This window comes from Notechis scutatus, chromosome 4, assembly GCF_049901735.1.
Source record: "Notechis scutatus isolate UNSWTSFEM ecotype Mainland chromosome 4, rNotScu1.2, whole genome shotgun sequence".
Taxonomy (NCBI): Eukaryota; Metazoa; Chordata; class Lepidosauria; order Squamata; family Elapidae; genus Notechis; species Notechis scutatus.
This window is the reverse complement of record NC_142012.1, coordinates 131,447,650-131,468,963: the sequence shown is the minus strand read 5'-3', so window position 1 is coordinate 131,468,963 and position 21,314 is coordinate 131,447,650. Positions and strand designations below refer to the sequence as shown.

Genomic DNA, 21,314 nt, shown 5'->3' with positions numbered 1-21,314 from the left:
CTCTTTTCTCAGAAATATTATGCCCACTATGAAATATTATAAAGTCTTTGGGCAGTTCCTTCATGAGTAAGTGTGTTGCTCAAAAACTTCAGTAAAAACTACCACAGCTGCTCATGTTGGCTCAGCTTAAGTGAGTAGCAGAATTTTTTTTTGCCACCCACTCTTTTGGCCTGCTTAACATTTCTGGAAGGGAAATGGCATTTTCCTAATAAGAATATTTTTGATTACATAATGATCTTAAAGTGAAATAGCACTTTCATTTCAACATATGGATGCCAAAGATCCTTCTCATCTTGCTTTAGATGCAATTAAATTTGAGTAGTATTGAATAGGGAATGATCTGGTCAGATTTACATTTGTGAAATGTAGTGTTTTAATAAGATCCTTGATCTTTATGGGAATAATTTTGCATAACCTTTATTTTAAGCAACATCTGATCAAATAACTAGCACTCAAAAAAGTATGCATTTTCTCTGAGAAATCCATGCATTGTATCAAAGAGAACAATCCAGGCAGAGAGAGACATTGAAGTAAACATGCATTCAAAATTAAAGAATTCTTTACCGTGTCCTGCAGATAGATGGAGAGTTTTATACCATTTTTTCTTGGAAAAGAACAGTCATTGAAAATAGTTATTATGCTTACAGTTTATCTATATAGTAAAAATGATAAGGTTTGATGAGCATAGTCTAATCTGAGTATGCCTACAATTTCCACCTCAGGTTGAAGCCAGCAACACTGAGCTTGAACTCTCCATACACAAGATGAAATCAGAAGATGCTGAACTAAGGGACTCACTAGCCAGGATGGGAGCTCTAAATGAAGGACTATCAAATGATAAAATCAAACTAAACCACATCATCTTCCAGGTAACAGGATACCACAGTAATTGTGCAATTTTCAGGCATCAGGACCATGGATTAAGTTGCAGTTCAGATTTATTTATTGCTCATGCCTATGCACAAGAATCTTAGTTAACTAATGGTCAGTACTAAATTGGCACTAGTAAGAGTTAAAAGAAGGGTGGCACTTGTACCTCTTATGACAACATAATGACTCCAAGCTGATTCCTCTCTTGACTCCCTCCCCCCACCCCACCCCCACCCCCGCTCTGCCTTTCTTTCTTCTACAGCTAGGAACAGACTTTAGCAAAGAGCAATAACTGTGCATGTCAGCTTGCTTGCGCTTGATGAATAACTTTCAAGTGTTAAAGATTTAAATACTGAATGATAACTAATAACAGATTCTTAGATCAGAAGTAAACATATTAATCCCACTTTGTTCAAGAGACAAGGCAGTTACAGTATATTCTTCAAGGTGATAGTAAAGAATACAGAAAAGAGAAATACTGAAAAATTTAAAAAATAAAATAAAAAACAAAACAGAAAAACATCATAAGGAGGAATTTTCAGTAGCTCACTTTTTCCCTTTCCTTTCATAGTCCCCAGCGTCTAATCATTACATAAGTATTTGTACCTTTCTTGAAATATTGGAGATTGTTATTTACATTTGTTTAAATCATTTTGTTTTATATTTTTATAATTAAACTCGTACCTCTTTTTCTTTAAAAAGTGTTCCAAATATCTAAACCTGTCTTTTTGTATATTATATAATAAAGGTAAGGGAGCAATTCCTGTGTGAATTTAGTTAAATAAATATATAGAATGAGCTCTGCTATTGCTGCATATTCTCTGACTTTAATCTCTCATTCTTGTATTATTGGCAAAGTTTCACTTTTCTAATATTGTAGCAAATTGGTTCTGGTCACTGCCAGATGATGATTATGATACTTTTTGTTGATTCTCTCTGGAATTATTCCTAGTAAAAATATATGTGGTTTTAGTTAACAATATTTTTTTAAAAAAATCATAATGCTTAAATGCTTCCAACATTTTGGGTTTACACACCTACACACACACCTACACATGCACAAAACCAATGCAATATACAGTAGTAGAATGTATTCTATTTATTATTGCATTTCCCACATTAATTATTGTTTCATTTGCCCAGCTTAGGAATCATTGACAGGGCTTGATACTATCTATAAAACATTTTTTCCAATTTTTCCTAAAATTATAACTTTGAATGCATTTTATTGATTTTTCTATAGGTCTTCCCATTGTTGCAATGTAATTATGTCTTTGATATTTCGCATTCTATTTTATCCTATAAAAATCATTTTTTTTATTTTTTTCTATCAAAAAAATTTATAGAAGAGTTCCAATAGATATTAATTTTGTTTACATGTTTCAAATTTAGTTACCTTTTTTGAGGTGTCTTGTTCTTCCCTGAGGTCACTTTAGGCACATTACCATCGTTAAGCAATTCTTGCTATGTCTCTACAGCAGTACAATTTCTGAATCCAGATAAACCACATTAGCATACATGATGTTTTATGGATAGTATAATAATTCTGTCAATAATTCCAAAAATGGACAAACCATACCATAATCAATGCGAGGAATGCAATAATACATAGAACATTCTACAATGGGCATTGTTTTGTGTGTGTGTGTGTATGTACATATTTATAGATACATACATGCATATACTACAATACACACACACACACATAAACACATATAAATTACTGTAATTATGTTGGAATAAAAAGTATATGAAAGTGATGCTAATGCTGAAATCACCATTCTTATCGTCAGGAAGTTCCAATTTTTTTTTTTTTTTTTTTTTTGCAGTCTTTATCTCACAATATCTTTCTTCTTCTCCTCCTTCTCCTTCTCCTCCTCCTTCTCTTCCTCTTCTTCTGCTGCTGTTCTATTTCTTTCTTTATACCATTAATACCTATGAAATCCATTGGCTAAACTGTCTCCTTCTAAAATTAATATTCTGTTATTTGGATATTTTATCCATGTTATTATCCATAATAGACAATTTTCTTTTCCATTTTTGAATCTTACTCTTGTTTCTTCTCCACTCCATATGAATCTGTTAATTATTCTTTGTCATTCCTACAAAATTTTATCTGAAATTTGAACTGTTGCAAAAGCTTGCAGAAAACAAGCCATTTGTGATAGTTGCTGTTTGGCATTACTATATAATAATGTTTTGAATTGCATTCATTTTGTCTTGGTCCTCTACATATAGTCACTTGCTTTGTGAAATAGGAAGCTATATAAATTTGACAAATAAATAAAGTGTATATAATTCCTAGGTCTGAGAGAGGGAAACTAGCCCAGAGTCACTCGTATGCCTTTCTGCCTAAGGCATAACTCCAATTCAAAGTGTCTCAGTTTTTAGCTTGGTTCGTTAACAATCACACCAAACAAAGTAAAATATTGCAGATGTTTTTAAATTTATAAATTGTGGATTGCTCCTAACAGGAGATGAGATTAAACAGGTTTTTTTTTTAATGATGTGGTTTCAATTATATACACATGCACAGCGCACCTGCCTACACTATATCCATTTAAAGTAACTTCATTAAGGCAGTGACAATGGGAGTAGTTTAAAACCCTCTTTAGTGATCCCATTGCTGTATCTGCCCCTACGTTAATAATAATAATAATGTGGATGTTAATTACATACATACTGTACATCTCAGTTGGCTTTTAAGATTGCAGGCTGGAGAACTGCAGATGGCTGGAGATGTGCAAGTCACATATATAAAATTTAAATCAAATCTTGCCTAAAATGTTTTTCAGCACAAACGCCAAATCTATATTTACTAGGAATGCTCAATCAAATAACCAATATTTCTGTCCTGTTGTTTATTCTCTATTTGACACTTGCACATTTGGTAGAAATTTGTCAAAACATGGAACTAGGTAAATAAACAAATAATCTGACTTGGAGGAGAAGGCAAGGGGGAAAGGTGTGTGTTTATTGTGTGTGCCTGTGGTGTATAAGTGTGTACACCAGCATATATCTATATAGAGGTGTATCTCTGTAAAATTTCTGATTCCTGATCCAACAGTCTATGGTTACAAAGTTGTTCATTTATTCTCAAAGGCAGTTTGGAACTTAACAAATAAAGTTACTGTAAGATTGTACTCCTATGATTTCTCAAACAAATATTTCCGCATCATTCCCTTATGGTGGCATGACTCCAAGTTAAGCCTGCCATTTATGTTCCTGTCCATCTTCTGTCCTCCCACTTCTAGAACTTGTACATTCCTGTGTTTTCTCTTATTGTGCAGCTTGAAGATGAGAAGAGCAAGTTGGTAGGGAGGAAGCAGGAGCTGGAGCACGAGCAAGTGGTTTGGCGAGAACAGCTTGCACACTTTGAAAAGGAGCAGATGCACATGAGGGCAGAGAAACAAGAATTGGAGCAGAGTTGCCAAGCCTCCGAAGAGAAAGGGGAGATGCTGGAAGGAGAAATAGCCTTACTGAGAAGGGAAAGAGTCCAGCTACAGGACCAGATGATGCAGGTATGAAAAGATGAGGAGGCCATTTATCGCGGCAAAGTACAGTATGTACAAAGGAATTGGCTTGGATCAGCTTGGCTATTCTGATTCAGACTTTTGCATTTAGCCGGATAACTCTGGAAAGATGACAAACAGAGCTTGGTAAACAACTCGACCTACTTACATTCTGTAGCCAAATGAATTAATGCAAATCACCCAAAGTTATTGTAGTTTTGGTTTTCTTGATTGCTAACATTATGGGGAGATTAAGTTAACTTTGCATCCCTACCACCAAGGACACTTCTTTCCCTATATTCTGGCATGTTAGGTATATGGAATAGTATTAGGATCCATGGATTGTTATGTGATAAGGATCTGAATAGATCTCTGTAAAGGCTGTAAATTTTAAGATATAAAGGATTCATTTTAATAATAGTTTATGTGAGGGAACCCAGAGGTTTTCGTAGAAGACTTGCATTCAAAGTTGTAGCCCAATGAACACAGGAGTGGGGGGAAAAAAATTCTCCAGAAAAAAATTAATGGATCATTTTAGTCATTGCATTGATAACATTCTTCTTTAGAAAGTTTGCCTCTTTTATGAGTTCTTCAGCTCCTGCTACTAATATCTCTCTCTCTCTCTCTCTCCCTCTCTCTCTCCCTCCCCCTCCCCCCCTCCCTCTCCTCCTTCCCTCCCCCCCCCCATCTCTCTTGCATGTTTTTGTCTATATTCTACCAGCTAAATAGCCAGAAACAAACTCTAGGTGAGCAACTGGCCCAGAGCCACAGAGAAATTGAAATGCAGACGGATTCACTCATCCGTGTGCTACAAGAGAAGGAAGAGATAGCTAAGGAAAAGGCACAGCTGGCTGTGGAGCTCACTGCAATGCAGAGGCAGAAGAAGTTGTTAACTGAGGAGACAGACACTCTCAGGTAATGATTATCTCTGATGAAACAGCACAGTGACCTGCAGTTACATGCAAGTAAATTCTTAATGAACATTAGGAAAAAAATATTAACAGTAAAAAGTTATATATTGGAATCAATTACTGAGGGAAGTGGAAGTCTCCCTTTTAATGAATAGATTCAAGCAGAGCAGCCATTTATCAGGAATACTTTGATTTGGATCTAAATCACTCCTTTTAATTCAATGATTTGATGATTCCCTAACAGTTAGATTGTGGATTAAGTTAAAGCTTAAGTTAACTTAATGATTCAGTTTTGACTGTCTTCACATGAGATTGTTATGTTTCTCTTATCAGGTAAGATTTGCTTTATACTTGCTTAAACACATGAACTTCTGAACTCAAAACAGAGATGAAATGTTCACATGAAGATAGGCTATGGAGAAGTACTTCATAATATATTAAATGAGACAGGAAAGATTTAACCCATTCCTGAATCATATATATTCATTATTTTACCAATTGCCTAAGGAGCCAATTAAAATAAATTTTCATGATTTCACCACCACACAGAAAATTAATACAGTGATGCTTTCCTGGTCTAAATTGGATAGCTTTACTTTTGTTGCATATTCTTTTAATTTGGAGTAGGCTGCTTGCCTTCCAAAATCATCCAAACCTTTAAAGGACACTGTTGTCCTGGCAAATGAATTATTTACTAATTGTTGGCTTTAACTAACTCAAACTTGGGTGGTGAAGGGTTTTTTGGTTCTTACTTGACCAGCAGAAGAAGAGATTGGACAACCATTTGGCAGGGGGTTATTGTATTATTATTTTATTCTGTTAACAATGTACTTCTCTATTTCTGCAATTGTCCAATTTGCTGCTTCCATTCTTTTTTTTTTAACCTTCTTGGCTCTGCTTTGCAGCTCTCCACATTCCATAGAAACATGTTTGCTTTGTACAGTAATAATTATAGTAATGCCTCTCGTTTTCCTTGCTTTAGCTGCCCCAGTGTGATGAATGGGTCAGTTGGAGCAAAAAAGTAAATTATGGAAGAGAATAGGAGAATTGTAGTTCAAAGTAAGATCTATACACAAATGCAGCTGTGCTCAAGACCTACTTCAAGACAACCATAAGTTCCTGAACAAACATTACTTTAACAGATTGATGGCTCCAGCTCCTCCTGTTGCAAAGCTGGATTTCTCAATACTCTCTAGAGTATAGGTGTCCCAAGTCAGAGATTTATTCTTGATCCCAATGAAGTGATGCCAAAACTATAAATGATCATAAAACTGTGCTGGCTAATTTCTCATCTCTGTTCATTTCTAATTTATGACTGTTATCACATAGCTCCTGCAAATCCATTTCTAAAATCTCAGTGAAATAATGTTTAGTTCTGTATTATTAATATGTGTGTAGTGATTGAAAAACTAAAGAAATCTGAATAAACATGATGGTTTCCAACTTTTTCCTCATTACATGACTTATTTTATAATTGTTTTAGCAGATAGTGGTATCTAGCCAACATTGTCAAGTACTATCTACGGGTCTAGATGCTAAGCAAGGTCAGGCCAGGTTAGTATTTAGATGAGAGAACATCAAAGAAGCCTGGGATTATAAGGGACTATAAACTGGGAAGTAAGAAAAAAATCTTGAAAGAAAGCAATGGCAAATTATATTGGTACTACTGCTTAGAAAACTTCAGGATGCACCCATGTAATTACAGGAGTTGGGTTCAATTTGTGGGTGACTTTATTTTTGCACTGATATCCTGCATCTTCTACAAAAACAAAAACTAATGTTTATGGTTCTCAGACTATCTTTTCCCACGAATACAGTGGAGACATCTTGCCTTCTGGATTTCACATGAGTGAGTGGTGTCAGATCCTATGGTGGGTTGTATTACCAGTGCCAACAAGCATGTATGTACAGGTAGCCCTCAATTCATGACCACAAGCTGGCTGGGAAGGTTACAAGTGATGATCACAGGATTCCGGGACAATGAAACTGTCATAAATACATACTTGTTGCCAAGCCCCCAAATATTGATCACATAACCATGGGGATTCTGCAACCATCACAAGTGTGAAAAATGGTCATAACTCACTTTTTTCAGTGTTGTTGTAACTTCAAACAGTTGCTAAACAAATTGTTGTAAGTTGAGGACTACTTGTAAGTACTAGCTGAACAATAGCCTCTTTTTAAAATCATTGCTTTGTGGGTATCTGCAGATTCAAGGTGAAGACAGCCTAATTGATTGGCACTGATTATATCCTAATGTGCTTTTAGAATGGAGAAGGAATCCCTGGAAACCAGCCTTTTTGAGGCACAAGAGCTGACCGCTCAACTTGAGGCCCGCAAGGAACAATTAGAAGGAGAAAATCAAGGCATTGGTCTTTCTAGGAAGGCCCTTCAAGGTACAGTATGCACAATCTGATTCAACAATTCATTTGGATTAAAAAAAATTCAGCAAGTCTGAGTTTTTTCACTGAGTTTATTTTATGTGGCGTACCAGAATACAGCATTAGCTGTTGTTTTTATTTTTGGTTCTCATGCTGTTTCTTCTTCCTGGGAGGTCCTTGGGAGGTCCAGCAGCCAGAATGTGTAGACAATTTAGCCACAACAAAGTCACATTGCCCATGGTGCACCACAAGGAGGCTAGTCTGCATTGCACCCATTTTCACTGAGTGATAATATTTCATAAGAGGTACATTTTTTGTCCAATTCTGGGTATTTTAGCTGGGTATTTTAAATCCACTGTGTGCCAGGCAACTTTTTAAAAATGTTTGTGTTAAGATTATGCCTAACATGGTTGGTTGTTAGCATTCTCATAATAACTAGTGAAAACACAGAAAATAGAGAGCAAAATAAACATTTTCATGCTAGAATCACATGCAAAGTGAAGTCTTCAAAAAAACTGTTTTGATACCAAAGTTTTTACAATGTCTTTAAGTTGGATTTAGGAGTGAACAGTTAGATGAGTTGTGAGATGATATATGTTGCCGCAACATCACACCACAGATTCATTTTCAATTAGTAATTTTTTCACAGGTATTATTACCAAGCTAGCTGTCTAGTTTCCAGTAAATTGGTTTCCCAAGTGAAGTTTTTCTGCTACCACATCACACTGCTAATTCATATTCAGTCTGCAATTAATTACTAGTTGTTCTGGTGCTTTTTAATTAACAGTCACATTATTTGAACAGAAAAGATACTAGTTCAATTTTTTAAAGTAGCTATAACTTTTTTTCTAAATGGTGTTGGAAAATCTATAATCAAACTTGCATTTTCCAGATGCAGTGCCAATTTCATTATTCATTTTGATCAAAAGCAAAGAAAATGTTCCAAGAATTAGGACAAATACTTAACAGTCTTCAATAATTAATATTAGTTTTATGGTTCATTTTTCTCAGAACATCAGATTCTGCAACATTAGAAAATCAGTATTGTTGCAGCAAGATATTGAAAAACTAAAGTACATCCTTCTTTTGGATCACCTATATTTGTGAGAGATAATATTGGTTGAAAAACACAGCAACTCAGTGTCTTGAAGAAATGAAGAATTTTTAATGAAAGACTATTCTAGTCACATCTGATCTCCAGATTGCACCTGTCAACAAATTACTTTTTGGACAACAGTGTTGCATATTCAAATATGCAAGGCTTGCATATGTGACAGTGATGCCTATCTGCTCCAGATTATAAATAGATTTATTTATTTTTTAATTGGAAAGTAGGTGATCTTTTTTTCTTTTGTGCTTTGTATCTGTTACTCTTGTTCTTTTATTGGTTTTTATTTTCAATGTTTATTGAAATCAACATATTTTTTAATAAAATCAATGGGGTATATTTTAATCTCATAGCGAACTCTATGTTACCTTCTGAATAACAGTTCTTTGAAATATCAACTTCTGGAAAGCAGAAAATGGCTTTGACCCTTATATGCATGTTTCTGGGGCTCTTGAATGCATTTGGTAGTTCATTCTATGACAGATAATGCTGAATTGGGCTGACCGTTGGCCTGGGTTTATTGGTAGTTTTCTCTATTTTATTCTGGCTCTCTGGCAGTCTTAGCAAGTTGGTTATCAGTGGCTATAATCAAATTCAAAAGCAGATACACAAAACATGTAAGAGCAAACAATATTTAAAAATGATATTAATAAAAAATAGAGAATGGGATTATTATCTTTTGGAGGAATAATATCAGTGAATTAAAAGACAATGGTGAAGTCTGGTATGATTGAAATCTTTTTCAACATTCTGTATATTGGAAAATACCTAAGAATCTCTTCTAAATAGAGCTTGTTTTCTTTCACAGCGGAATTAGGAAAGGTTCGGCAAGAACTTGAGCTTCAAGAGAATACCTTGAGAAAAGAGATAGAGAAGTTAAAGCACCAGTTGACTCAAACAGAAGAAGAGTGTCAGTTGTCTATGAAACATCAAAAGCAAGCTTTTGAAGAGGACCTTGGGACTCTTAGGAAAGAGAAGGTCAGTGATGCAGGTCCAAGAATTAAATAGTCCTTGATCAATTTGTAATGATTGGTATCAAATAGTCCCTGCCTCCCTAAAATCAGTTCTAATATACATATCAAGTTCCACAGTTGGTAGCTGTGTTTGGAATAAAAGCAGCAAACCAACATGTGGCAAAAATTAATGTATTTATAATTATATGATTTTTAATCAACCACAACCTATTTCATCAGAATCCATTAAAATATTGTTTAAGGAGCTATAAGAACAAATGTTGGATTTATAAGAATACATTTGCCTCATTACTATAATTTAACTAATAAAAGAATTTTGAGAATTTACATGCATACCTGCTATGAGATCATGCTCCTTGCTAGGTACAAACACATTATGAGGATACTGATCATCTCAAACTTTCTGACAGTAGTATCTACTGTAATATTTTGCCATGGAGTTAATGTAAACAATTTAGGATTACCATTAAATGGACAAAATAAAATCAAAGAGCACTATCCACTTTGATGCAAATGTGATAAATTCTCTTTGTCTATTCGACTCTCATTATTTAGGAGTTCCTAATATATTTATCTTAAGTAAATTGTTGGAGAAAATTATATAATTGTATTTGTCTGCTGTGAGGAATTAGTTTCAACCTAGTTTACATCACAATCATATGTTTTTGAGAAGGATGATTGTGAGATGAGATGCCTTTTGAGTTGATGCTTCCCTTCCCCAGCCTTATACCAGTAGTTTTAAACATAAAAGCTCCAAGATTAGTAAGAAATCCAGGATAGTAGAGAAATACCATAATTAACAAGCTTTGACTGACATTTTTCTTATGAATATTAGATTATAAATCTCCAGGTCTAGTTGCTGGTTTTTGGAATGACAAGCTAAAGAACATATAAACTTGATTAATAAACCATAAGCTGATGTAGCTAAACATAGACCAGCATGAATTTCCACATATATTCTCTTATGTTCAAGCCTTTTAATGTAATGCTTTTTAATAATATTTTTAAAAAGAGTAGACTAGGTGACCAATTTAGTTCCCCCATAAAACATGCAGCATTCTTAATTATAGTAAGGATATATTGCCAGCTTGTGCACATTTTGAGCATTATGCCACAGGTGCAACTAAAGCCCAGTTTTATACAAGGTGTGCTTGTGCTATTCTATTCAAAACTAGGGTCTCCAATCTAGAGATTATCTTGCAAACCAACAAATTGTTTCCAGCATCCCAGCAACTATAGAAGATACACTAGATATCTCTATACATTCAAGATTCTCTAATACTTTTTTAATAAATCATGAAAGTAACTGTATTACTAAAAATACAGAATTAGAATAGAATGTATTATGCAAAAGTTTGATCTTTAAACATGGATCTTCTCTCTCTAGCAATGAAGTTCAGCGACTGAGTTCAGGTTATTACGGTAGTTGCAAGTCAACTTATTTTAACCTATACTATAAAGTTATTATGATGATAAAATACAAGGACCCACACAGAAGATCTATGGAAAGAAGAATGTGATAGCAACCTATATTAATATATCCATGAACAATAATTATTTATAAATTGCATATTTTAATTCAAAATTTGAATAGAAAAGAATATATGTAGCTCAGGGTTAAACTGTGAAGACTTGGTGTTCTCTGAATTTGCTTGTGTGCTTGTAGACATTTCATTATCCAACTAAGTAACATCACCAATAATATCATCATCACAAGTCAAATTTATTTCCAAGCATATCATGCATGAATAAAGAGTCCATGGCCCAGTACTCCATTTGCAAAGACCATGAGAGTGCAAAATAACAAATTTCATCAATGCAAATATTTGTGCTTTAATTTCAGAAATATGACTGGTGTGGAAATAGAGGATGTTAAGGAGGTCTTTAATTCCAATTCTTGATATCTTGTGAAATGGGCTAATATGTGCAAACTCTAGCTGCATGATACCCAAGTAAAATGCAATTATAAGATTACTAATAAGACTAAGGTGCCTTTATGAAGTAAATAACTCCCATATCTAGCTTTATGCATCCTCATTCCAAAACTGAGCAAGAATGAAACCCAGAAATTTTCTGATCGATCCATTCCAGTAACATCACCATTGGATTAAACAGCAGATCAGGAGGATGAATTCAGTAAAAGTTGTCTTCCCCCATATTTGACTTATTGAAATCATGATTAAATTGCCTTTATTAAATGTCTAAGGAGATTCTCAGTCATCCAAGTCATGGTTGTCCCAAAGGTTCTTTTTCAAAAGGCAACTGGGCTTTGTTTTTCCTTGAAGATGTTTTGCTTCTCATCCAAGAAGCTTCTTCAGATATGACTGAACATTCTTGGATAAGTGAAACATCTTCAAAGAAAAACAAAGTCCAGTTACCTTGTGAAAAAGCACCTTTGGGATGCCTTTACTTAAGTTTGTTTTCTATATACTCTGAAATTCTATGAGATCAAAATCTGGAGACAGGATTTTAATTGCACTGTGCCCAAATTCAATAATATTTTAGTTGATAAATACAATACACTACTGATACTAGGAGATCCTGCGTCTGACACTGATGGAGGAGAAAGATGAAACTGTCAGCTGTCTTCAGCAAGAGAAGGAAGAACTGGTGTCCAAGTATGAAGATGAGAAGAGGGCGCACATGGAGGAAATCCTCACTTTGCAGCAGCGCAGAGATGAAAGCCTCCTCATGCTAGAAAATGAAAAGCAAAAGGTGAGGAGAGACAGTTGAAAAGTTATACAAGACAGAAGGAAACTTTGTTCCCAATCTCTCCCACAATATTATCCGCCGAGGATATTACATATAGGAATTTACTCAGAGCTCAATGAACAGGGACTATCAACATGATCCACACTGGGTAATATTCAGAAGGAGAAAGAAGGGTATTTTCATCAAAAAATATTTCTTGAAGTGGTAGAATTGCATCTGGTTCTATTATCTGAATTGAAAACTTGATAATTCGTTCAGGTCATCTTTTTAAGGCAACAAACCTGATTCATGTTGTCTGGGCTAATAAGGAAATTGGGATCTACTTTCTTTTTCATACATTTTTAAAAAGAAGTAACATTCTTATTTTAGCACTAAATACATAATAAATATCTGTGTTTTGTGGGAAAGTATGTTAAAATTTAATTTTCATACTTTTCTAAAAAAAACAATATGCAGATTGAAATAGAAGACAGTTAAAACGTGTTGATGAGTAAGCACAAAAGAAACTGAAAGAGACTGATCCAGGCATTCTTAATATCTAATAGCTTTCAGTATCCTTGAGTTATTCTGGTATCATTTGCTACAAACCTTGTTTTAATGGGAATACAATATTTATTTATTTAATTTTACTAGACAGTATTACTCGTATAAAATGGGAAGCAGATGGTCCCAGTGCCATTCCAGGGAATCACCCCTGACCCAGGGAGTTATTGCAGCTGGCTGACCTTCTATGCCAGATCTCTGTTGCAGTTTGGTACTAGAACTGGACATATAATACTATCCAATTAGTGCTTTGTTTTAGTTACATTTTGTTGAACAAATAAAAAGCTACTCTACAAATCATAGTTACAAATCACTGTAACACCTTAGCCCAAACTAAACAAAATACATATTGTAATGGCTTGAATTAAGTGTAAATTGAAAATTGCTAGCAGCCGTTGTTTTGTGCAACAGAGAAAGGCAACTGAGGTAAACACAAAGAGGTATCAAAAAGAATTACAGCACTGACAGGCTATGTACTTCTACAGAGGAAAAAGTAAACAAAATAGCCATGCTTCCTGTCCATCAAATGTGATTTTGTTCCTCCCAACAAACATCCCTGAGAATTTTGCTTTAGGGTAACCTTGAAAAAATATGGTGTCCTGATGAATCCATCCCTGTACCATTCTTGGCAACAACACAAAAGGGGTTTCCCATGCCCACCTTCTATGATGTTTTACATTATCCCAGTCTAGTTCATAGCTCTGATACTTCTTGATGAATTTCCAACTAAATCCTAAACTGGTCAGACCTTGCTAGGTTTCTGAGATCAAATACTATTTTAAAAATCTGTTAATAATATCAACATTGTTAATAAATAAAGGTCATAAAATATAGTCAGGACAGTGTAAAGTTGATAAAGTTGATGAGGATGTCTGTTCTCATCATCTTCAGGTAGTCTCTCAAAAAGAAGCTGAAAAGAATCTCCTTGTGGAAAAGCTCAATGAGTTACAACGAGAGCTGAAATACACCAGGTCTGAGATGGAACAGCTGAAGCTTGACGGTCTAAAGCGACAAGAGCAGGATAAGGTACGTATGAATTTTTTTCTGTGACACTGAGGGCAGAATTTTATACCTCGCAGCTCTTTCAAGCCAAAGAAGGTCTAGGACCAAGCAGATCAGAAGATAACTTCTTATCCTTCATGTCTAGTTGATAGAAGGATTTGCTTTTGAAGGTCACCTTTTATGGAACTCCCACAATAAAGCCAGCTTGCTTTGGTCCTTAAGGGACATCCACAAAAAAGGTGAAAATGTTTTTGTTCTGCCAGTTACATGGAAGAACTGGATTTTTATTCTTACTGCTGTATTGTTAAGTTTGTTCTGTTGGCATTGACGACCGACTTCATTACTTTTGTACTGAATTCTAATGGTAATGATTCTTGAGTTCTTTTATAAGTAGAAAGAATACAAATTTAAAATGTTGTTGGTTCCTTAAGCATTTTATTTTTCAGTATTGTTATTAAAATGAAAGGTAAAAAGATTAACAGAAATAACAAAACAATGCAGGCTTAAAACCTAAAATTTTGAAACCTATTTTGTGAAATTACTGGATTCACAGAACTGTATATTCAGCTCAGCAGGAACCACAGAAAGGGATGGGATCTGACAGGTTTTCTTTTGCTTATGCATTGGTGGAAAAATGTAAATTTCAGAAAAGTGTAAAATTGAGACAGATTGCTGTAAAGTTTTGTTTTCAACCACAGTTACATTATTTTAAGCCTTTTATTGACATGCAGTGGCTCTCTAGGGAGTATAAAATATTAGCATACATTTCATGAAATTAGAAATAAAGCATATAAAGAAAATTAAAACATAGAATATGTAAAAGTACAGGCTAGCAGTGAAGGGAGAGCATCAGCTGGAAATTTCATGTATGAATTAATATTGTCCTGTGTCTGCCTCCAGTTCTCAGTCATGAAAATCATAAGATGCCAGCACTTATTTAGGGCTCTATTTTGTTGACATTTGTAATAAAAAGTTTATTTCCAGCTATAAATAAACTGAGATTAAGAAAAAAAACCACAGATTAAGCTTCACAGAATTCATATTCTAATAGTTTCTAGGGAATCTATAATGCCATAAGGGGGCACTGTTCTTGCAAAAACTAAAGTCAGCTCTTTTTTTTTTTAACCCTTCTGCCCAGCCAGATGGACTAAAAATGGTACCTTATTTGAAGCGCCTTCTCATGATCTTGATATAAATGAGGGTAACAAGGAAAAGAAAACATGTTTATAAGCCATATGTGTGTATACACAGCAGCTTATGAGAACTATTGAATACATTTAGGACTATACAATTATATTAAATATTATTTTAACAATATTTAATATTGAAGTGCATTTTAGAACTTTAATTATTACATGTATGTTCCCCCCTTGCCTTTGGAAAAGGAAAACAGTCACCATGAGAAATTTAGTTGCACAAAAACAACACTTTGTGGTAATGGGTGACTACACTCAGCTCTATGGTCAAGGAGGTGAGTTCCCTATCCCAATACAGCATCTCTCCACTCCCTTAAACAAAATGTTGGAGAACTATAGCTCTGCCCAATTCCCCACTGTCATAAAATACCAAGAGCTTCTCTGAGGGAAGACAGCTATTCATGGGGAGAGGACCACCCATTCTTGCTCCATAGATGAGGTACACAGGTGTGGGATTGATGTAAGGGGACCAGTTTTTCAGGGCAGAACATAAACCACCAAAGGACTCCTAGTTACAAGGCTGAAGTGTGCAAGGGAAAAACCTATCCAGGTGTGCGAATGATAGAAGAAAATGTGCTGGGGTAGAAGAGGGGACAGGATTCTCAAGCTGACCAATGGAAATTAAACAGCACAGGCAGATAATTTTTTTAATGTAATTCCTGAACTTCTGTAGCCTTAATTTGAATCAAAGTTTTTATGGTTGCTTTTAATATTTTCTTTTGCTTTAAGACAAGAACATTGATTCATGGATTTTTGTGGTCCTGATGTCATCAAGGTTTTTTAAAAAGAAAATATGTACTCAAAAAGCATTGGAACATAACTAATTGAAATTCCAATTATTTGAAATTAATGTGGCACAGCACTGAGAATGAAATACTAGCAACTCTAGGAAGTTTTCAGAAGGAAAGAACTAGTGCAGAATAACCTTGCTTTTTTGTAAATATGTAGAGGAGCGTGCAAAGAGATAAGTAGATACTGGTGATGTCATGGGGACATCTAACATAGGGACACTATGCTGACACAGACATTCTTTGATTTCGCTCCATTCTCCTGGCTCCACATTTTGTTTCTCATAATACATCTCTGGGTTTTTTCCTTTTTTCAATAGCCCTTTTGTGGGATTGTTTGATTCTGCTTTTAAATAAAAACACATTGGCAATATCAGCCAGAGCCCTCTTGTATCTCCAGAGAAATCTATTCACAAACTTGCAAAGCACAGCCTCTTAAGACAAAGCAAACAAACAGTACAACAAGGGTGAGAAACCCTACCAGAACAAATCTGAAAAGCATTTCAGCTGGAAAGATTGACTGAGAACCAGCAGAGAGCCAGCTTTAAAACAAATACATTCCCTGAAGGACTGTAAACAGTAACTCCACCCCAATTGCTTAGAGCAGCGCAGAATGACAGAAACTGGCCCTGTTGCTGTGATTTCCTGGAAATCTTATTTCTAGCCCTCAGTTTCTTGCTTTATGAAACAACTTTAAACTCATTGATGACTGGGATCCTTCTGAGACTGGACCTGATTCAGTGAGCTATTTTCTGCAAGGTAGTACATGCAGAAACAGAGTAGGAACAGAGGCTGGAACAGAGAAGGGCGAGGTAACAAATGCAAGCCAGATGCTCCTCCCCAGGGTAAGGATGTTGCAATTCATAGCTGGAAGTCGCATGGCTGTGTTCCATGCATGGTCCAAACTCCGTCCTCTTGGAGAAGTTTATGAGTGGCTTGCAAAGCAGTGAGCAAGTTCTTGGCTCCAGAAGAAAAGATCTTGCCCAAGAGCATCTCATTTCCTGGAGCTCCCCCACTCTGAACCCCCAGAGGAGTTCCCTTCAGCCTAGATGGCAAAACACAGCCTTCCAAACACAACAAGGGAAGCAGAAATCATCCTACTCTACTCTGGGAAATGCAGTGCCTGCCAGGGGTTTCCTGCCCTTCCCCCACACACAGAGGAATAGAGCATTCTATGATGTTACTCCTACCTTTTCTACTGATTTCCTATCATTTAAAAGACTGGTCTATATGATTTATTCAAAGAGAAGCCAACTGTTTTTCTTAATAAAAATCATCATCATACTAGGTCCGTGGAAAAGATTTGCTAGGTGAATAGAAATGACTATGCAACTAACAACAACAACATTTCCCTTTCAAAGTAACAAAACCCAGAAACATGCACATGTATGCTGGCTAGGAATTCTGGCAGCTGCATTACAAACACATCCAGAGATCAGAAGTTTGGCAGTAGTCTTGAAGTGCTTCAAGATTTACCCAGTTAAAATTCGAAGCAATGTATGCAATGAGGTGATGACAAGGAATATGCTGGCTAACCTTGCCTCGCATGTAACATTCCTGTACCAGTGTTGCAGCCATCTGTAGATATTATTTCTGCAACAGGGAGAGTAATGATCATAGAAACTGGGATAAAAGTCAGCAGGCAAAGTTAGTTAGCATGTCCCTGCTCTCTAATCACATAATCAGACTACTTGAGGTAACATAACTACCTCTGAAATAAGTTTCTCAAGAGATCACAGCTCTGCGTTAGCCCAGGAATTCTGGAAATTATAGTTCCACACATCTGGAAGTCACAGGGTTGAAAAGTTTGAACTCTCCTAAATCAGAGGATCAAAATGATCAGTGATATTTCCTCCAAGAAGTCCTGTGATGTGGGTGTTGTTTCCAATTATAAATGGGATGATTGAAAAAGCCAGATGTGTTCAATAATGTCCTGGGGCCAATACCTCTGACACTCATTATTAAGTAATTGTTAAGTGAATTATTATGTATTCTAACTATTTTAGCCTATACCACTTGGTTAACTCTGGAAATGGTTTTGCCCTCCAGATGTATTGGATTACACCTTCCAACAGCTATAGTCAGGATGACTAACTATATTAGCTGCAGATAATAAATTGCCATCATATCTGGAAGGTATAGGATTGGGAAATATTGATGTTCTTGAGGAATCTTGGATGATGTACCTATATAGGCTATATCCTATCATCAGGATTGGGCCGTGTCTCGGACTGCTGCTTCTTAGATAGCACTAGGTGGCACTAAGTATCCACAAGTCAATTCCCCATGTAGGCAAGAGACTTTTATTATAAGGCAAAAGATAAACATTAGGGAAAAATTAAATATAGCCCATGGCAACAGAATCTAAGTCTTAGATAGCATAGGCAAAGTATATATAGGAATAATACACCAGAATTCATCAGAATACAGATATACTGATTGTCCTGAATTGATCAGGTTGAAACAGTAGAATCTCTGATGTTTTGAATAATGTTTTATTTTTAAAAAGTATGGGTTCAGAGGGATAGATGTAAAAGAGACAGGCAATGTAAACATAGTTAAAATTATGTGGAAATTTAGATAGTAAGATATAAAATGTATAGTAAACTATCCCAGTTTTATAGTACTAGACAACTAATTACTCTAATTGAAAGTATGTTATTGTGGATAGTTTTAAAAATGTTTTTTATATATGGAAAGTATGAATGTTTAATATCATCTAGACAAAGAGCAATGCAGAGACATTAGACCAACCTGCTTGATTTTTAACCCTTTGTATCCCTGTAGTCCATGATCTATAATTTGGTTCAGTAATCATCCCTCTTCTCTTTTCTATACAATTTCAATATGTAGAAAGGCACTACTATTTATGACATATCATCAAAAAAGCAAATTGATTAACAAGACAATACAAATATATTCAATACTACATTACAAATACTCTCTAATACCCAATCTTCCTTTTCTCTCCTTTAGACAGATCTGGGCAAATTTAACTCATGTCTTTAGATTTGCTATTAGGGTGGTCATTATTTATTGGGTTTATTAGGGTTTTTTTCAAAAGGGTTTTTGTTTCAATAAACAAAAGTCTCTATGTGCCTAACACAGACTTTTCTATCATAGCCAGTGGTTATTCCTTCAGCATTTTACACAAAATTTTCTTTCCGTACCTATGGAAATTATCTGTCATGCTTGCTATGAATCCTGAACTATACCTGAATCCCACCCAAAGTTCAGAAATTGAAGTCTCCCAGGGTGATGCCAATATATTCCCAATAGATCCCTAAGTCCTTTTATAGCAAGTTGGTCACCTTCCCTTTTTTCAATCCAGATGACTATTGTTTTTGTCTCTACCCAGGGAACAAAATAATCAACTCCATGTTTTATCCCACTTTCCCATGATACTGTACACTTCAACCCGCTTCATCCTTCATGCAGCTGCAACTGTTTATACATCCCTTCATTTTTGTCTTCTGCCTGTGACTTTTGCAATAGTCATTCTATTTCCACTGTTCCTCATACTGGCCACTGTCTTCCAGATGCTGGCTAACTAGTTTCTAATGGCAGCACCAATAGACAAAGCCAGGGGTGGGCTTCAAATTTTTTAGCAAGGAGCTCTCTGCCGTAATGACTGGTTGGGTGGAAGTCGCTGGGTGGCTGGGTGGACATGGCTAGGTGGTCATGTGATTGGATGGTCATGTGATTGGATGGTCATGTGATTGGGTGGGCATGGCTAGGTTGTTATGTGACTGGGTGGGTGTGGCCAATGCCGCTTCTTTGCCCTAATTTCCTAAAAAAAGATATATACTAAAAAGTTGTTTATTATTTCGTGCATTTGATACTTAAATAAAAGACTGGGTGAAACCAGGCTTAATAGCAGTAACTGTGTGAGGGATCTTGGAGTCTTAGTGGAGTTTCTGGTGAGTTACATGATTCTTATTATTTGGGAATTAATCCCCTCGGAGGCAGGGCAAGGAGTTTCTAGTGGCTATATTGTCTGATTTTCTCAATGGCTCTCCCTTGCAAGTGCTGAGTGGATTGTTTATCTAGCTTGCAATATTTTTACGAGGTGTAAAGTGCTCTTGGCTGAACACCCAGCAGTTCAATTAAGCCTATTAAGAGCTTTCCCTTGCTGCTTGTCTTTCTGAGGTTATTGGGGGCTCTCTGAGCCCCGCATAATTTTAGCTAGGGGCTCTCCCGAGTCCCTGAGAGTCCCTAGCAGCCCACCCCTGGATAAAGCCATCCTTAAGTACAGTAATCACAGGATGGCTATGATACCAGAACCCTAATTGCAATTTCTGGCCTCTAATTTCTGCCTTGTCTATGCCAGCAGCCCATGCCTCCTGATCCAGTTTGATCTCCTTAAGTCTTGCCTGCCTGCCATCAGCTCCAATAAGGCAAGACACAGCTCCTATCTGTCTTAGTTCTTCTTTCCCTTTTCCAGTCTTGACTCCTGTTAGAACTGATAGAACTCTTTATGTTCCAGCCACATAATACCTTGATGCTCTTTAATTTGGTATGCTAACTGTGGTAACCTACCCAGCTTACGTTTCCAGGCTAAAAACAATGCAACAGCACTATGCAAAGTGCTTTTATTACTAGTTCAGATTAAAAGATGAGTAACTCAGTAATACATTGCATGTCTGGCATGCATAAGATCCAGATTGACAAACCAAGAATGAAATCAGCAACATAAATAGTAATCCTTCCTACCAAAACCCCCTTTATTACTATTGTCAGGCTACCGGTTTACTTCCATGAGGAAATAGAATTGAAGAAGGAGGAGGGAAATATCACTTTCTCTTCAAAGGAAAATAGATTGGCCACTTCAAGTTCAACAGAAGCACCCACAGAACTCCCCATGGGAATCCAGTCCTTCTGATCAAACGATACAAGTCACGGTGGTGCAGAGTCTTCTGCCAAGATGATGGAAAGTGCAGCTGCTTGCTGAACTGGTTCCCTGAGGCAGTCTTGAAGAGCAAGAGGTTGGGAGGAATAAAATGCCTTCACCTGTTCTCTCAGCTGCCATACTTCTTTTACTGAGCTCTGAGAGGTTTAGCAGGAGCCATCCTGAATTTTGTTTTGATCATTTATTGCATAAATTGCTTCTACACATCCAGTGTTATTCATCTTTATTGTTTATGTTATAAAGCAGCGGTCTCCAAACTTGACAACTTTAAGACTTGCGGACTTCAACTCCCAGAATTCTCCAGCCAGCACAAGTCTTAAAGTTGCCAAGTTTGGAGACCCCTGTTATAGGGTCTGTAGGTAGCAGCACCAGCTAATCTTGCCTGGACTCAGAGATTCTCTTTGGTTG

General features: G+C 36.0%; 1 protein-coding gene across 2 annotated transcripts in view; it reads left to right on the top strand.

Annotated features, from left to right (window-relative positions):
- The window catches only part of CROCC2 (ciliary rootlet coiled-coil, rootletin family member 2), a 90,986-nt gene that overhangs the window by 34,881 nt on the left and 34,791 nt on the right, over positions 1-21,314 (top strand). For both annotated transcript variants that reach the window (XM_087964972.1, XM_087964973.1), the window contains 7 exons: positions 723-869; positions 4,161-4,391; positions 5,104-5,297; positions 7,562-7,689; positions 9,591-9,760; positions 12,292-12,471; positions 13,903-14,037. In XM_087964972.1, coding sequence (XP_087821098.1) covers positions 723-869; positions 4,161-4,391; positions 5,104-5,297; positions 7,562-7,689; positions 9,591-9,760; positions 12,292-12,471; positions 13,903-14,037 — 1,185 coding nt within the window. The remainder of the gene's footprint in view (positions 1-722; positions 870-4,160; positions 4,392-5,103; positions 5,298-7,561; positions 7,690-9,590; positions 9,761-12,291; positions 12,472-13,902; positions 14,038-21,314) is intronic.